General features: G+C 39.3%; 2 protein-coding genes across 3 annotated transcripts in view; both read right to left on the bottom strand.

The window, feature by feature from the left end:
* The window catches only part of EXT2 (exostosin glycosyltransferase 2), a 153592-nt gene that overhangs the window by 90934 nt on the left and 45857 nt on the right, over nt 1–16801 (bottom strand). The gene's annotated exons all lie outside the window — the stretch shown is intronic.
* Nucleotides 6534–15857, bottom strand: LOC120364628 (large ribosomal subunit protein eL39-like). Its single transcript, XM_074401341.1, has one exon. The coding sequence runs from the start codon at nt 15081–15083 to the stop codon at nt 14850–14852; it is 234 nt and encodes a 77-aa protein (XP_074257442.1). The 5' UTR covers nt 15084–15857; the 3' UTR covers nt 6534–14849.

Below are 16801 nucleotides of genomic sequence, written 5' to 3'. Positions count from 1 at the left end.
AGAAGGATGGGCACAAACAAGCCCAGACTGCGGAAACTACAATAAATATCTAACTCTTCAATGCCTAGACATTGACAAACATCCACAAGCATCAAGAACATCCAGGAAAACATGACCTAGCCAAATGAACTAAATGAGTCATCAGTGACCAATCCTGGAGTGACAGAGACATGTGACCTTTCAGACAGAGAATTCAAATTAGCTCTTTTGAGGAAGCTCAAGGAAATTCAAGACAACACAGAGAAGGAATTCCGAATCCTAGCAGATAAATTTAACAAAGGAGATTAAAATAATTTTTAAAAATCAAGCAGAATTTCTGGAGCTAAAAAATTCAATTGACAAACTGAAGAATACATCAGCCTCTCAACATAAGCAAAACAATTAGTGAGCTTGAAAACACAGAGACAGAGGAGACAAAAGAAAAAAGAACAAGAATGAAGCATGTCTACAAGATCTACAAAATAGCTTCAAAAGGGTGAATCTAAGAGTTATTGGCCTTAAAGAAGAGATGGAAAGAGAGATCAAGGTGGAAAGTTTATTCAAAAGGATAATAACAGAGAACTTTCCCAACCTACAGAAAGATATCAATATTCAAGTATAAGAAGGTTATAGAATATTTAACCCTAAAGAAGACTATCTCAAGGCGTTTAATAATCAAACCCTCAAAGGTCAAGAAAAAAGGAAGGATCCTAAAAGAAGTAAGGGAAAAGAAATAAATAACATATAAAGTAGCTCCAATACACCTAGCAGCAGATTTTCAGTGTAAACCTTATAGGCAAAGAGAAACTGACATGACATATTTGAAGTGACGGAGGAGAAAACCTTTTACCCTGGAATAGTATATCGGACAAAAATGTTCTTCAAACGTAAAGGAGGAGTACTTTCTCAGACAAACAAAGGCTGAGGGATTTCATCAACACTTAGACCTGTCCTATAAGAAATACTAAAGAGTTCTTCAATCTGAAAGAAAAGGATGTTAACAAGCAATAAGAAATCATCTGAAGGCACAAAACTCACATGTAATAGTAAGTACACAGACACACACAGCATATGATAACACTATAATCATGGTGTGTAAACTATTCATATATTGTGTAGAAAGACTAAAAGATGAACCTATCAAAAATAACTACAACAGTTTTTCAAGACATAGGCAGCATCATAAAATATAAATAAAAACAAAATGATAATAGGTGGGAAGGAGTGAAGTCAAAGTGTAGAGTTTTCATTACTTTTCCCTTGTTAGCTTGTTTTGCAATCAGTGTTAAGTTGTCATCAGTTTAAAATAATGGATTATAAAATGTTATTTGTAAGCCTCATGGTCACCTCAAATTTAAAAAAAAAACTGCGACAGATAACACAAAAAATAGAAAGGCAGAAATTAAAATGAGAAAATCACCTTCACAAAAAGGAAGACAGGACAGAAGAAAGGAAAAATAAGAAGATCACAAAACAACCAGGAAACAAACAAAATGGCAGGAATATGCCCTTAACTTATCAATAGTAACATGGAATGAGTAAGAATGAAACTACATACCTATCTCTCAGTATATGCAAAAATCAAATCAAAATGGATTAAAGACTTAAATCTAAGACCTCAAACTATGAAACTATTCCAAGAAAACACTAGGGAAACTGTCCGGGACATTGGTCTGGGCAAACATCTCTTGAGTAATATCCCCAAAGCACAGGCAACCAAATGGGCAAATGGGATCACAGAGTTCAAAAGCTCCGCACAGCAAGGGAAACAATCAACAAAGTGAAGAGACAACCCACAGAATCAGAGAAGATATTAGCAAACTATCCATCTGGCAAGGGATTAATAACCAGAATATATAAGGAGCTCCAACAACTCAATAGGGAAAAAAAATCTGATTTAAAAATGAGCAAAATTAAGTCATGTTGTTACATGACATGAAAAGGTATATTAAGCCGGGCACGGTGGCTCACGCCTATAATCCTAGCAATTTGGGAGGCCAAGGTGGGTAAATCACCTGAGGTCAGGAGTTCAAGACCAGCCTGGCCATCATAGTGAAACCCCATCTTAAAAAAAAAAAAAAAAAAAAAAAAAAAGAAAGAAAGAAAAGGTATATGAAAAGGTGCTTAAACATAAGACCTAACACCATAAAAATCCTAGAAGAAAATCTAGGCAAAACCATTCAGGGCATAGGCGTAGGCAATGACTTCATGACCAAAACACCAAAAGCACTGGCAACAAAAGCCAAAATAGACAAATGGGACCTAATCAAACTCCACAACTTCTGCACAGCAAAAGAAACAGTCATTAGAGTGAATCAGCAACCAACAGAATGTGAAAAAATTTTTGCAGTTTACCCATCTGACAAAGGGCTGATAGCGAGAATTTACAAAGAACTAAAACAGATCTACAAGAAAAAAACAAGCCCATTCAAAAGTGGGCAAAGGATATGAACAGACACTTTACAAAAGAAGACATACATGAGGCCAACAAACATATGAAAAAATGCTCATCATCACTGGTCATTAGAGAAATGCAAATCAAAACTACATTGAGATACCATCTCATGCCAGTTCGAATGGCGATCATTAAAAAATCTGAAGACAACAGATGCTGGAGAGGATGCGGAGAAATAGGAACTTTTACGCTGTTGGTGGGAGTGTAAAATAGTTCAACCATTGTGGAAGACAGTGTGGTGATTCCTCAAGGACCTAGACATAGAAATTCCATTTGACCCAGCAATCCCATTACTGGGTATATATCCAAAGGATTATAAATCGTTCTACTATAAGGACACATGCACATGAATGTTCATTGCAGCACAGTTTATGGTAGCAAAGACCTGGAACCAACCCAAATGCCCATCAATGATAGACTGGACAGAGGAAATGTGGCACATATACACCATGGAATATTACGCAGCCATCAAAAATGATGAGTTTGTGTTCTTTGTAGGGACATGGATGAACCTAGAAGCCATCATTCTCAGCAAACTGACACAGGAGCAGAAAATCAAACACCGCATGTTCTCACCTATAGGCGGGTGTTGAACAATGAGAATACATGGACACAGGGAGGGGAGCACTACACACTGGGGTCTATTGGGGGGAAATAGAGAGGGAGGGACAGCGGGAGGTGGGGAGTTGGAGGGGGGATGGCATGGGGAGAAATGCCAGATATAGGTGAGGGGGAGAAAGGCAGCAAATCACACTGCCATGTGTATACCTATGCAACAATCTTACATGTTCTTCACATGTACCCCCAAATCTAAAATGCAATAAAAAAAAAAGAAAAGGTGCTCAACATCACTGATCATTAGAGAAATGCAAATCAAAACTATAATGAGATATCATCTCCTAGTTAAAATGGCTTTTAACCAAAAGACAGGCAATAATGAATGCTGGTGAGGATGCAGAGAAAATGGAACCCTCATACAGTGAGGGTGGAAATGTAAATTGGCATAGCATCTATGGAGAACAGTATGGAGGTTCCTCAGAAAACTAAAAATAGAACTAAACTATGATCCAGAAATCCCATTGCTAGGTATATACCAAAAGAAAGGAAATCAGCACATCAAAGAGGTATCTATACTCCCATGTTTATAACAGCACTATTTTATAATAGCCAAGATTTGGAAGCAACCTAAGTGTCCATCAACAAATGAATGGATAAAGAAAATGTGGTACATATACACAATGGAGTACTATTCAGTCATAAAAAGAATGCGATCCTGTAATTTGCAACATGGATGGAACTGGAGGTCATTATGTTAAGTGAAATAAGCCAGGCACAGAAAGACAAACTTGGCAAGTTCTCACTCACTTGTGGGAGCTAAAAATTAAAATAACTAAACTCACAGAGATAGAGAGTAGAATGATCGCCAGAGGCTGGGAAGGGTAGGGATTGGGTAAGAAGAGACCATTAATGGGTACAAAAATATAGTTAGATAGAATAAATAAGATACAGTATTTGACAGCACAACAGAGTGACCGTAGTCAACAATTTTTTGTGGCTATAGTCAACAATAATTTATGGTACATCTCAAAATGACTGAAAGACTATACTTGGAATATTTGTAGCAAAGAAATAATAAATGCTTGAGGGGATAGATATCCCATTTTCCTTAATGTGATAATTACACATTATATGCCAGTATCAGAATTTTCTCATGTATCCCATAAATATATAAACCTCCTATGTACACATAAAAGTTTTTAATTAAAAACAAAACAGAAAACTACAGACCAATCTCTCTCATGAAAATAGAAGAAAAAAATTCTTAAAAAAAAAAAGGACTCAAATCCAACAATGTGCATCTTGACCAAGTGAGATTTATCCCAGGTATGCAAGGCTAGTTCAGCATTCAAAGATCAATTAATGTAATCCAACACATCAACAAGCTAAACAGGAAAAATCTATGAGCACACCAATAGATACAGAAAAAGTGTTTGACAAAATCCAATACTTATTCATGATAAAAACTCTCAGCAAACTAGGAATAGAAAGAAATTCCCTCTACTCGATAAAGAATATCTATCCTACTTATAGATATCATACTTAATGATGAAATATTCAAAGCTTTTCCACTCAGATCAGGAACAAGGCCAAGATGTCCCCTCTCACACTCCTTTTCAACACCATACTGAAAGTCCTAGCTAATGCAGTAAGTCAAGAAAAGAAAAAGTAAAAGGGAAAAAAGAAATAAAACTGTCTTTGTTCACAGATAACATGATTGTCTATATAGAGAATCCAACAAAATCAACAAAAAAACTGGAACTAATAAGCAATTACAGCAAGATGGCAGGATGTAAGTTTAATATACAAAAATCAATCCTTTTCATATATACGAGCAATGAATAAGTGGAATTTGAAATTTAAAACACATTACCATTTACATTAGCATTGAAAACAATGAAATACTTAAGTATAAATCTAACAAAATATGTATAAGATCTGTAAGAGTAAAACTATAAAACTCTGATGAAATATTATCAAATAACTAAATAAATAGAGAGATATTCTAAATTCCTAGCTAGGAGGACTCAATATTGTCAAGATGTCAGTTCTTCCCAACTTGAATTATATAGTCAACAAAATTTCAATCAAAATCCCAGAGAGTTATTTCGTGGCTATCAGCAAACTGAATCTAAAGTTGCATGGAGAGGTAACAGTCCAGAATAGGCAACTCAGTATTGAAGAACAAAATCAGAAGACTGAGACTACCAGATTCCAAAACTTACAATAAAGCCACAGTCAAGATAGTGTGTTATTGGTGAAAAAATAGACTACTAGATCAACAGAACAGAAGAGAGAAGCCAGAAATAGACATACATAAATATATTAAAATGATCTTTGACAAAGGAGCAAAAATAATACATATGAAGAAAAGACAGTCTTTCAACAAATGGTGCTGAAACAACTGGATATCTACATGCAAAAAAATAAATCTAGACAGATTTTACACCCTTCAAAAAAATTAACTCATAATGGATCCCTGACCTAAATATAAAACATAAAATTATAAAACTCTGGCCAGGTGCAGTGACTCATGCCTGTAATTCCAGCACTTTGGGAAGCCAAGGCGGGCAGATCACCTGAGGTCAGGAATTCAAGACCAGCCTGGCCAACACAATGAAACCCTGTCTCTACTAAAAATACAAAAGTTAGCCAGACATGGTGGTGTGCACCTGTAGTTCCAGCTGCTTGGGGGGCTGAGGCATAAGAATTGCTTGAACCCGGGAGGAGGAGGTTACAGTGAGCTGAGATTACACAACTGCACTCCAGCCTAGGTGACAGAGCAAGACTGTGTCTCAAAAACAACAACAACAACAACAACAAAAACAAACTCTAAAACTCCTAGATGATAACATAGGAAAAAACCTAGATGGCCTTGGTATGGCAATGACTTTTTAGGTACAATACCATAGGTATAATCCATGAAATGAATAATAAATAAATTAGCTGGACTTCATTAATATTAAACAACCCTGATGTGCCACAAATAATGTCAAGAGAATGAGAAGATAAGCCGCAGGCTGGAGGAAAACATTTGCAAAAGATGCATCTAATAAAGGACTGTTTTCCAAAATAAACAAAATACTCATAAAACTCTACAATAAGAAAATGAACAACCAGATTAAAAAATGGTGAAAGACCTGAACAGACACCTTACCAAGAACATATATAGATGGCAACTAAGCACATGAAAAGATGTTCAATATCACATATCATTAAGGAATTATAAATTAAAACAACTGACACAAGAGCAGAAAATCAAACACCGTATATTCTCGCTCATAGGCGGGTGTTGAACAATGAGAACACATGGACACAGGGAGGGGAGCACTACACACTGGGGTCTGTTGGGGGGAAATGGGGGAGGGGCGGGGGGTGGGGAGGTGGGAAGAGATAGCATGGGGAGAAATGACAGATACAGGTGAGGGAACGGAAGGCAGCAAAGCACACTGCCATGTGTGTACCTATGCAACAATCTTGCATGTTCATCACATGTACCCCAAAACCTAAAATGCAATAAAAAAAAAAAAAAAAAAAAACAATGATAAGATACAAATACATACCTATTAAAGTCGCCAAAATCCAACACCAAATGTTGGTGAAGATGCAGGGCAACAGAAACTCTCATTCATTCTGGATGGGAATGCAAAGTGGTACAGCCACTTTGGAAGATAGTTTGCCAGGTTCCTACAAAACTAAACGTATTTTTACCATGCAAGCCAGCAATTGTGCTCCCTGACATTTACCCAAATGCACTGAAAACTTATGTCTACTCAAAAACCTATACACAGATGTTTATGGCAGCTTTATTCATATACAAAACGTGGAAGGAACCGAGATGCCCTTCAGGAGCTGAACAAATAAACCATGGTACATCCAGACAATGGAATATTATTTAGCACTGAAAAGAAATGAGCTACCTGTAGGGCTGAGGGCCCCACAGGGTTGTGGGGTGAGCCTTATGCTGTGCTGAGGTGCGGGATTCAAGAAATAAAGAAACAGGACACAGAAGTACAAAGAAAATGCAGCTGGGCTTGGGGGGCCACGCCACCTATGAGTGGAGTTAGGTGAGGCCCCGAATGTTTAGAAGCATGAGTATTTATTGTGTATAGGTTGGGGGCAGGGCAGTGAGTGAAATCATCTTTAAGGATAGTGATAGGGTCGTGAGCAATAAAACATGGGGTCCACCCCCATTAGGTTACCTAGGCTGGGAGGTGGACAGTACGCAGCAAGGGGCCCATTCCCATGAAGGTAAGGGCCATGTGCAGTAAGGAGTTCACCCCCATTAGGTCACTGAGGCTTGAAGGTGGGTCGTGCACAGTGAAGAGGGTGCAGTGTGCAATACTTCTATTTATGGGCAAACTATTTTTAAGAAGATGTATAGGAGAATGCTTTAAGTTACATAGCAGTGACAGAGCTGTTAAGGTTACCGCCACCTTCTGGAAGCTTCTAATGGGTTTTATGGGAAGATGCTTTTTAAGCAGCACAGTAGCAAGAGCTGATAAAGTTTACAGTTACCAAGGTGGATTGCCGGTCTGAGGGCAGCCTTCCACAATAACTGGAGCAAAGTCCTACCATTCCTTTATTAAGAGGAGTGGCTCTCGCCCCAAGCCTGCTATACAGCAGGTATCTTTAGGATACTGAACGCTGCCATCTGGACCATGGATTCTTGTCCTGGTATAACTGTTTGTCCCTTAAATCATGCTCTGCACTATGTCTGCTCTAGGCATTCCTCCGATTATAAGCTGCTTATTCCTTAATTTATGCTTTGTACTGTGTCCATTCTAGGCATTCCTCCGATTATGAACTAAGATATAATTATAGATATATATGTAGGGAAATTTTTTTTTTTTTTTTTTTTTTTGAGACGGAGTTTCACTCTTGTTACCCAGGCTGGAGTGCAATGGTGCGATCTCGGCTCACCGCAACCTCCGCCTCCTGGGTTCAGGCAATTCTCCTGCCTCAGCCTCCTGAGTAGCTTGGATTACAGGCATATGCCACCATGCCCAGCTACTTTTTTGTATTTTTAGTAGAGACGGGGTTTCACCATGTTGACCAGGATGGTCTCGATCTCTTGACCTTGTGATCCACCTGCCTCGGCCTCCCAAAGTGCTGGGATTACAGGCTTGAGCCACCGCGCCCGGCCGGGAAATATTTTTTAGGCACTCATACTATCAACTATTATATGATTATATAGAGAGGATTATAGAAAGGGATTTGTCAAGCCCTATTTCTATAAACTAATATATGATTATGTAAAGGATTATATAAAAGGAAATAGCTGAGTAGTAACACTATAAAGTGAGATATTCTTTAAGCCCTAACAGTGCCAGGGTTCTGCTTCGCTTTTATTCCTCGGTGCCAATATGGGGAGTTACCCACACTACCAAGCCATGAAGACACATGGAGGAAACTTAAATGCATATTACTAAGTAAAAGAAGCTAAACTGAAGGGGCTACATACTGTATGATTTCAACTATATGACTTCAAAAAAAAGCCAAAACCATGGAGACAGTAAAAAGATCAGTAGTTTCCAAGAGATGGGAGAAGGGAGCAATTAATAGGTAGAGCACAGAGGACTTTTAGGGCAATGAAACTATTCTGTATATTACAATGGCAGATACATGTTTGTCCAAACCCATACAATATAAAATACCAAGAGTGAATCCTAATATAAATTATGGACGTCATGTGATAATGATGTGCCAGTGTGGGTTCATGAACTGTAAGACATGTATCACTGTGGTATTCAGTGTAAATAGTGGGGTACATTGGACAACTATGAGGATGGGGGCATACGGAAACTCTTCGAGTAGTTTCTGCTCAATTTTGCTGTGAACCTAAAACTGCTCTAAAAAAATCTAAAGTTTATTAATTTAAAAAAAAAAAGCCTATCTGTACTTTATTTTTCATCTCTTCCTTTAAACTAGCCTTAGTTCTTTTCTAATTCATCTGACACTTAATTTTTCACAACAATCAGCATCTATTCTCTGACGCACTGTAATTCTATGGGGGAAAAAACGTACCTTCTCAGACAAATCAAAAACTCTCTGTTTGGCACACAATGTTAAGCAAAATTTACTAGCTCTCACCTATGGGCAGGGACTCAAGAAACCTGCCCATAAATACTACAGCTGTTGTATAATGGGTCTGTGGATTCTTACAGCTTCTTTACACTAGCATCCTGAATTTCTTCTAGAATAAGGCCCATGTGTCCCGACAAATCAGAAATGGATTAAGGAGAGAAAACTCTATCTTTAACATCACAATTAATTTTTCTCAGCAGCAGCAAGGCGAGACTAGACTTGGCTTGACCAGTAGAGACACTATTTTAAGCTGGAGGAACAGCTGAGAACCCTTTTAAATGTAGCCACTGTCCAGTGCAAGATCCAGTGTATCACACCCTAGCGAACACATACTTCGTTTCTTCCCAGGATCTCCTATAGAGCCCAATAATTCTCACTAGGAATGAATCGCTCCTAGGATTTAATCTTAATTTTCTTTTTATCTTATCCCACATTTCCATCCTTCTAAAAAATATATAAGAACGTGGAATCCACAGTGGGTTGTTTATTATTGTGGTTTTGTCTTTTTAAAAATAGTCTCTAACCAGTTGGCACATAAGTAGTGACAAGGAAAAAAAGTTTTACTATTAACAAACAAACACAATTATGAAACTCTGTGCCGTATTAAATGGACCTTATTTCTCTCTTTTGCCCTTCTCAGGATTTTGACAATTTGCTCAGGACCTTACCTCTTGGTTAGCTACAAAGATCCCGCTCCTTTAAATCTAACTTTCTCCACTCCTAGCATTTTTGTTAACCATTTCTTAACCTACTCCAGTTTAATCCCATTTCGCTGGTGCTGAGATAAAAAAGGCTGTCTACAGTCTGCCAGGCCATGTTTCCCTAGCATGTTCCAAAGAACTTCGGAAGAACTCTCAACATCAGCAGTAGCCCCATCCACATATGAAAAGTTGAATATGCAACAACTTCCTCTCTGTGTAGTTTAATTTTGGGGAGTTCTAGATCTATTATTACATCCAAAACTATGAGTCACTCAAAGGTTAGAAAAACAAGAAAATACATGGACCAACACTCAAATCCTATTCTCAAACAGAGCGGCCTGGAAAATTCCCAAAGGCCCATATATAAGCACATGTCATCCATTTCGAAGCATATTACTTCCTTTCATCTCCAGTCTCAGTATTTATATTTATGGGGGGTAATTAAAGAATTAACATGCAGTTAGTTCCACCAGAGAAAACGGCTAAAACATATATTCGTTAACAATGACAAAAATGTAGGTAGGAGGTCTAAATCAGGCGTCCCCAAACTACAGCCCGCGGGCCGCATCTTTCATTGGTGGTCAGTGAGAGGAGCACAGTATGTGGCGGCCCTCCAACGGTCTGAGGGACAGTGAACTGGCCCCCTGTGTAAAAAGTTTGGGGAAGCCTGGTCTAAATGATTAACTCCAAGACAATACTTTCTGATATCAAAATAGTGTACTCATGTAAGTTCACGAGAGTTTTTAGGCAAGTTTTATTTTCAAGATTCAGTATGTATTTACAAGCTCTTTACAAGCTTATATGGCATTGGATTACATAATTGATTCCTATAGTTTAAAAACCTGTATCATCAGAGAAAGGTTACAAAAAAAAGAGCTAGAACATGGGACAAATAGAGGCAAACGAAGAATGGGGATTCCAAACTCCACTGGTTTTTGAGACAGGGTCTTGCTCTGTTACCCAGGCTGAAGTGCAGTGGCACAGTCACAGCTCACTGCAGCCTCCATTTCCCAGGTTCAGGCAATCTTTCCCCCTCAACCTCTCGAGTAGCTGAGATTACAGGCATGCATCATCACACTGAACTAAGTTTTTGTTTGTTTTGTTTTGTTTTCCTGTAGAGAAGGGGTCTTGCTGTGTTACCCAGGCTGGTCTTGAGTTCCTGAGTTCAAGTGATCCTGTTGCCTCAGCCTCCCAAAATGCTGGGATTACAAGCCTGAGCCACTGCACTCAATCCCAAACTCTTGTCTTTCTCTAAGTTATGCCATGGAGTTTGGAATAGACAAGTAAATTTGCAATTAGATTTAAAAAAAAAAAAAAAAAAAAAAAAAAAAGAAGGAACACAGAGAAAAAAAAAGGCAAGACAAACAACCTAGAAACCATCTTAAACACAGGAATTTCCCAAAAAACATATTTACCTCAGTGTAAAAGACAAATGCCCCTGGAGAAAGGGTGAAAAAGTGAACTTAATGCTCACAGTTCATTCTGCTTCCAACATCTGTGACCTCAGATAATGACAATGCTCACTATCATCACCATCAGCATCATCTAACACCTGTTCTCCCAGCGGAATGGAGGTTCCAAGCCTGCAGAGATTTGTTGTCTGTTTTGTTAACTGTGGCATCTATAGGACTGAGAACTGTACCTGAAGAAAGCAGGTGCTCAATAAATATCTGTTGATTAAATTAGGTACTTACTTTGTACTGGGCACTATTTTAAGTGTTTTACCTGTATTAATTTACTGAATCCTCGCAACCCAAGGAAATTATCCCTATTTTATGATAAGAAAATTGAGCCACTGACAGGTTCATGGGGGTTTACTGGTCCTGCTTTTCTCTAGACTTCCTGATTTACCTTGGGTAACACTGGGGCATGTGCTTGCTGGGCTATGGTCCTACACAGATTCCTGAAAGAATCAGTCAGTGACTTCAAGACTCCTAACGCTCCATGAAGTTCAATTTTTCCAGAAGCCTCCCTTTCTCAGGCATAGTCCTATATGCTCTTGGCTAATTTAAGAGAGGCATTTAACCTCTGACCCAACACAGTGGCAAGGACTGTTATGTGTCTATCTTGAATGATGTTGGAAGACCCTTCTGAGAATAACAATAACCAAGAAGTTTCCTCAACAACATTTAGGGAGCAGTTGTCTAGATAACATAATACCCACGTTCACCCCTAGTCTCTTTCTACCTTGATTTCTTTTATTGTAACATAGTTGGGAGTTAGTCCTTACTAGAGAATATAAAAATAAACAGATGATGAAATGGAGACATTGAAAGCTAAGTGACTTGTCCAAAGGCATGTACTAAGAATCCTGAAAAGGACAGGATAGAAACAGATGCACGTGACTGCTGTCCCGCTAACTCTCATGCCACTGTTAGTACTCCAACGTGCCTTGCTCCAAGCGTGATGCTCAGCGTACAATTCCCTTGAGAGTTACTTCCTCGGAGATAGGGAGGATCCTACAGCACCTAAAAATAGTAGCTTGCTGCTGGATAAAAGAAACTAACACTTGATTAAAGGTAAACCTCTTCTCTCAGGTCCAAAAATTTTAAATGTTGAATGCCCCAATTATGCCAACAAATTTGCTACCAAAAAAAAAAAAAAAAGGTAACACAGAGTACAAGGAGGAAAATGCTCAATTAAAAAAAAAAAACACCAGATATCTTCCTAGTCCGTTAATAATTAATGCATGTAATATGGCTGCTATTAAAGAATTGTGGTATTAGAAAACTCTGCTTTACTAATCGATCAATGGATCAAAACATCAGAAAAAATTATTTACATATTTTACAGAAGATAAACTGAGAAGCCTCTGTGTCTCCTTAATCTTCTAAACACTTTGTGCCCTGCCTACTAGTCAAGGAGAATCCAGTGCTCTGAAAAACATACAAAAGAGGTAGGGAAGATCCATGACTCTATCTGGGCCAAGGAGATGATAATTCTGCAATTTTAAAAAAGCTTTTAAAAAAAATGCTGAAAAGATTTCTTCTTTATTACAATTTACTACTACATTAACACTCCATCACCTGGGCTGATCCAGAGAACCAGGGTGTACAAATATGTGCTGGGGTGGGTTTATCTAGCTGATGCTTCTAGGTGAGGCAACAAATGGCAGGCATGCAACGTTACAGGGATAAACTTTCAATCTCTCTTTAGGGATAGAAATACGTTATTTTCATAAATCTGTTTCTTCTGCCACCCTTCTGTCCTCTGATCCCCCAAATCAACCATCCTGAATGACATGAGTGTAAAAATGAAGAACTGCTTTTATTACAAGAGAGTTTCTGTATTACTAAATCTTTTTAAAATTCTCAAGCATTTGTTAAAGGACTGAAGCTCTCAATCTAGTGTAGAATCCTGAACCTTCAACCTTCCCTTTCTGGAATGAAAACATAAACTGTGATATGCAACCTTTCAATTCAAAAAAAGGCACCTCCAAGAGTCTTTCCACTGATACCACAAAACAAAACAAAACTGAGCATTTATTAGGCTTAATAGACGCGTTTAGGAATCTAACTTATCCTGTGGTGACAGGGAAGCAGGAGCACAAGTCCTGTCTTGTAGATGAGGTATCCAGGGCAGAGCTGCCTCACAAATTCGGAGTGAGCCCAACAAGCCAATTCAGTGTTTCAACCTGAAATGCAATGGGTGGCAGTAACAGCGCCCCTCTTCCCAGGCTCCTACCCGCTGCCTGGCCTTACACCATGACAACTGCTTACACTTGAAAAGGAGTTGAGAATGTAGTTAGGAGAAAACACCTCAGAGGTCACTCCATTCAGAAGCAAAACCCTTTCTCAGACTAATGACTTTGGCTCTTATACTTTATACAGACCTGGGGCTGGGCTGAATTGTCTACCCCAAATTCACATGTTGATATCCTCACCCCAGCACCTCAAAACGTAACTGTATTTAGAGACAGGGCCTTTTCAAAGCAGTGATTAAGTGAAAATGAGGCTGTTAAGATGGGCCCTGATCCAATCTGGTGTTCTTAAGGAGGAGGAATTTGGACATGCAGAGTGGCACCAGAGGTACATGGACATGGGGGGGATGATGTGGGAAGAGGCAGCAAGAGGGCAGCCATCGGCAAGCCAAGCAGAGAAGCTTCAGAGGAGACTTTCCCTGCCGACTCCTTGATGTTGGGCTTCCAGTCTCCAGAACCGTGAGAAACAGATTTCTGCTGTTTAAGCCACCCGTCTATGGTATTTGGTGACAGCAGCTCTAGCAAACTCATAAAGACACGAATCGACAGCACATACCCCTTCCTTCAAAAATGTTGGCCACTTGAGAACAAGAACTACAGCTTGTACAACTCTTAACTTGTGTACAGTATATTACCCAAAGTAGGCATTTTACAAATATTTTAGATGATTATAATAGTTCAAGAGTACTCTAAACAAGGGGAAAAAATAGAGCTTTATAAATAAAGTTCATACTTTTTAGTCATATGCCAAAATTCTTCCCAATCTCGAGTCTGTCACCTAAGCTTTATAACCTCAGGCCAGGTACTCAGCCTCTAAAGTTCACTTTGCTCCTTTATTAAAATGAGAATAATAGCTACCTATCAGTTTTTCAGGAGGAAGCTTCTAGCACAGTACCAGACACAGTAGTTAACATAAATGTTAATGTGGTCCTTCCCTTTGAAACTGTGAAACGTGAGCTCATGACCCTACTCACGAAAACACCCACGACCACAGAAAAAGACAACGGTAGATATAGGCCTAACTCTTCTGATAACTCTTCTAAAAACTTAAACTTTGCTCTAAGGCAGAAAGAGACCTTGCCAGACTGTCCTTTCTACTAGAGGTAGTATTATAATATCATCAATAATATTCTATTTGAATTGCAAAAAAGCAAAGACTTCAATGGATATTATTTGTTCCTTTTCTATGCTAAAGGCATCATGAATAGAAGAGGCTTTTTTTTTTTTTTTTTTTTTTTGAAGTGAAAGGTCTCACATATTTATTACTGAACCCAGGCAACCAAAACGTTTTTTTTTTTTTTAAACATGAATAATGGAAGCACTGTGGGTTGTACTAACTAATGCCTTCATAACAGATAGAGAAAGGAATCTATTCAAACGTCTCCCGATAGCTTGGTTTAGTAACACTCGATTGTGACCTTGGGACAGCATGAATATGTGTGATTTCTGACAGACCAAGCCTCGTTCTTCTCCAGTGTCTCCTTTTGGAGTTGTACCTGATTTTATTACCAGTTTTCATCCGAATCCACTGGGGAATGGGATGATTTTGCTTTTGTTTCTTGGCCAGGAATCGCTTAATCCTGAAAGTCTTGTGAGAAGACATGGTGAGAAACGGACTAAAGCACACACCACGATGGCGGAGAAAGGAAGAGAGCAGAAGAGGCGTTTTCTACTCAATGTTTTTAGAATGAGATGTCTGATTTCTTGCCAAAGAAGCTATACTGAAGTCATTTAATAGGGATAGCTTAATTTGCCTCTAAATACCAAAAGTTCTCACTTCTGCTCCTCGGGCAAGAACCCAAGAAGATGTGGGAGGACAATCCATGCTATTTCTACGTCTTCCTGCAAAATCTAGTTTTTTTCTGAAGATGGAATGGAATCAAGAAGGCAAAGAAAACCACAGCCGGGCTCTCTCATAACTAGGACTTCCGTGATCTGAAAGCTTAGGACTGAGCACACAGACACGACACTCACTAAACCATCTTCACCACTACGTTCCCAAACACCAAAGATGTTTGCCATTTGCATGCTTTTGCCCTATTAAAAAAAAAAATCAAAAACAAACAAAAAAACTTACTTTCGAAATAAATGCCACTTGGGGAAAGTTAGAAGAATAAGGGGTGAAAGAGCCTGACAGTAAGAGCGGACTTCATGAATACTCTGAGGGAAGGCTCCCATGTTATGACCTCCTGTCCTCCGGGAAACAAGAAGGGGTCAAGAAGGGAAAAGGGGAAGCCTGAGTCATGTTTCTTGGCGTGTGACAGACAGCTCCTGAAATAGAAAGCCCTAGGTTTCAAGTCTCAGGGGTATCACCTTCAAATATGTCAATGTTCTAAGGGTGGATCGGTTTTCCCAACTGCTGAAACCCTGCTGGGAGGTGAGGTCCCTAGCAAAACACCAGCCTCTGACTGGGAGCCTTTGAGGTGGCAGGAGCCATGAGGAGTTCAAAGGCAAGTCTGGCCAGTGGCTTGCACCTCCAAGAGCCACAGGGGTGAAAGGTTACTAAAGCAGGAGCCACTGACCAATAAAACTGTGTTTGGTCAAGCCTTCTCAGCAAAGAAACTAGAGGTTCATTTCTGCTGGGCCCAGTTTTCTGAGTCACCCACGCCTGTGAATCCCACTGTTCCCCAGGCCAGACCAGGGAGCTTATTTGGTGATAAGCAGCTGACCAGTTCTCCCTCCTGGCTGGTTCCATGGAAGAGCTGAAAGGTGGATTGGAAACCTTTAATCAAGATGTGTCATCAAAAATAAATAAATAGGAGCACAACTTGGGTCAACTAGCTATAAAGGAATCTGCCTGGGGCAAGATTTCCCATGTTTGCTATACTAAAACCAGGAGAAAGACAGCGTAAGTTTGTTTGATTAGAGAAAGCAAATATAAAACAAGCCTCACTCCAACCAGGCACACTTGAGAAACCTGTCCCTTTTAATTAAAACACACACACAAACACAACACATGAAGGGACTAAGAGGGCAGAAATGAAACCTTACTTCATCTCCGAGGCTGCTACCATGACAGCCATGTTAGGGTGATGTTCTCTATTTTCTTTCCCGCAGAGCAACAATTCCACAGAACACCAAGGAGACACTCTGGCACGTTTGCCTTTTGGCCATGAATACTAACCCATCAGTCAGGTGGCACAGCAGCCCTTTCCACTGTTATTATTACACATTCCCAGAAAAAAGACATTGAGAATCGTGTAGGTCCCATGTACCATGTTATCACTGTTGCACCTGACCACAGGCAGATGAGTCCTCTCTAAACTGCTTGCTGGTGGAAAGCCCCATCTTCTGATGAAGGGTTATAGAGATAAGCTCTGC

The sequence above is a fragment of the Saimiri boliviensis genome, chromosome 6, assembly GCF_048565385.1.
Source record: "Saimiri boliviensis isolate mSaiBol1 chromosome 6, mSaiBol1.pri, whole genome shotgun sequence".
In the NCBI taxonomy this organism is placed as follows: domain Eukaryota; kingdom Metazoa; phylum Chordata; class Mammalia; order Primates; family Cebidae; genus Saimiri; species Saimiri boliviensis.
The sequence above is the reverse complement of the archived record's forward strand: the minus strand, read 5'-3'. Positions and strand labels throughout refer to the sequence as shown.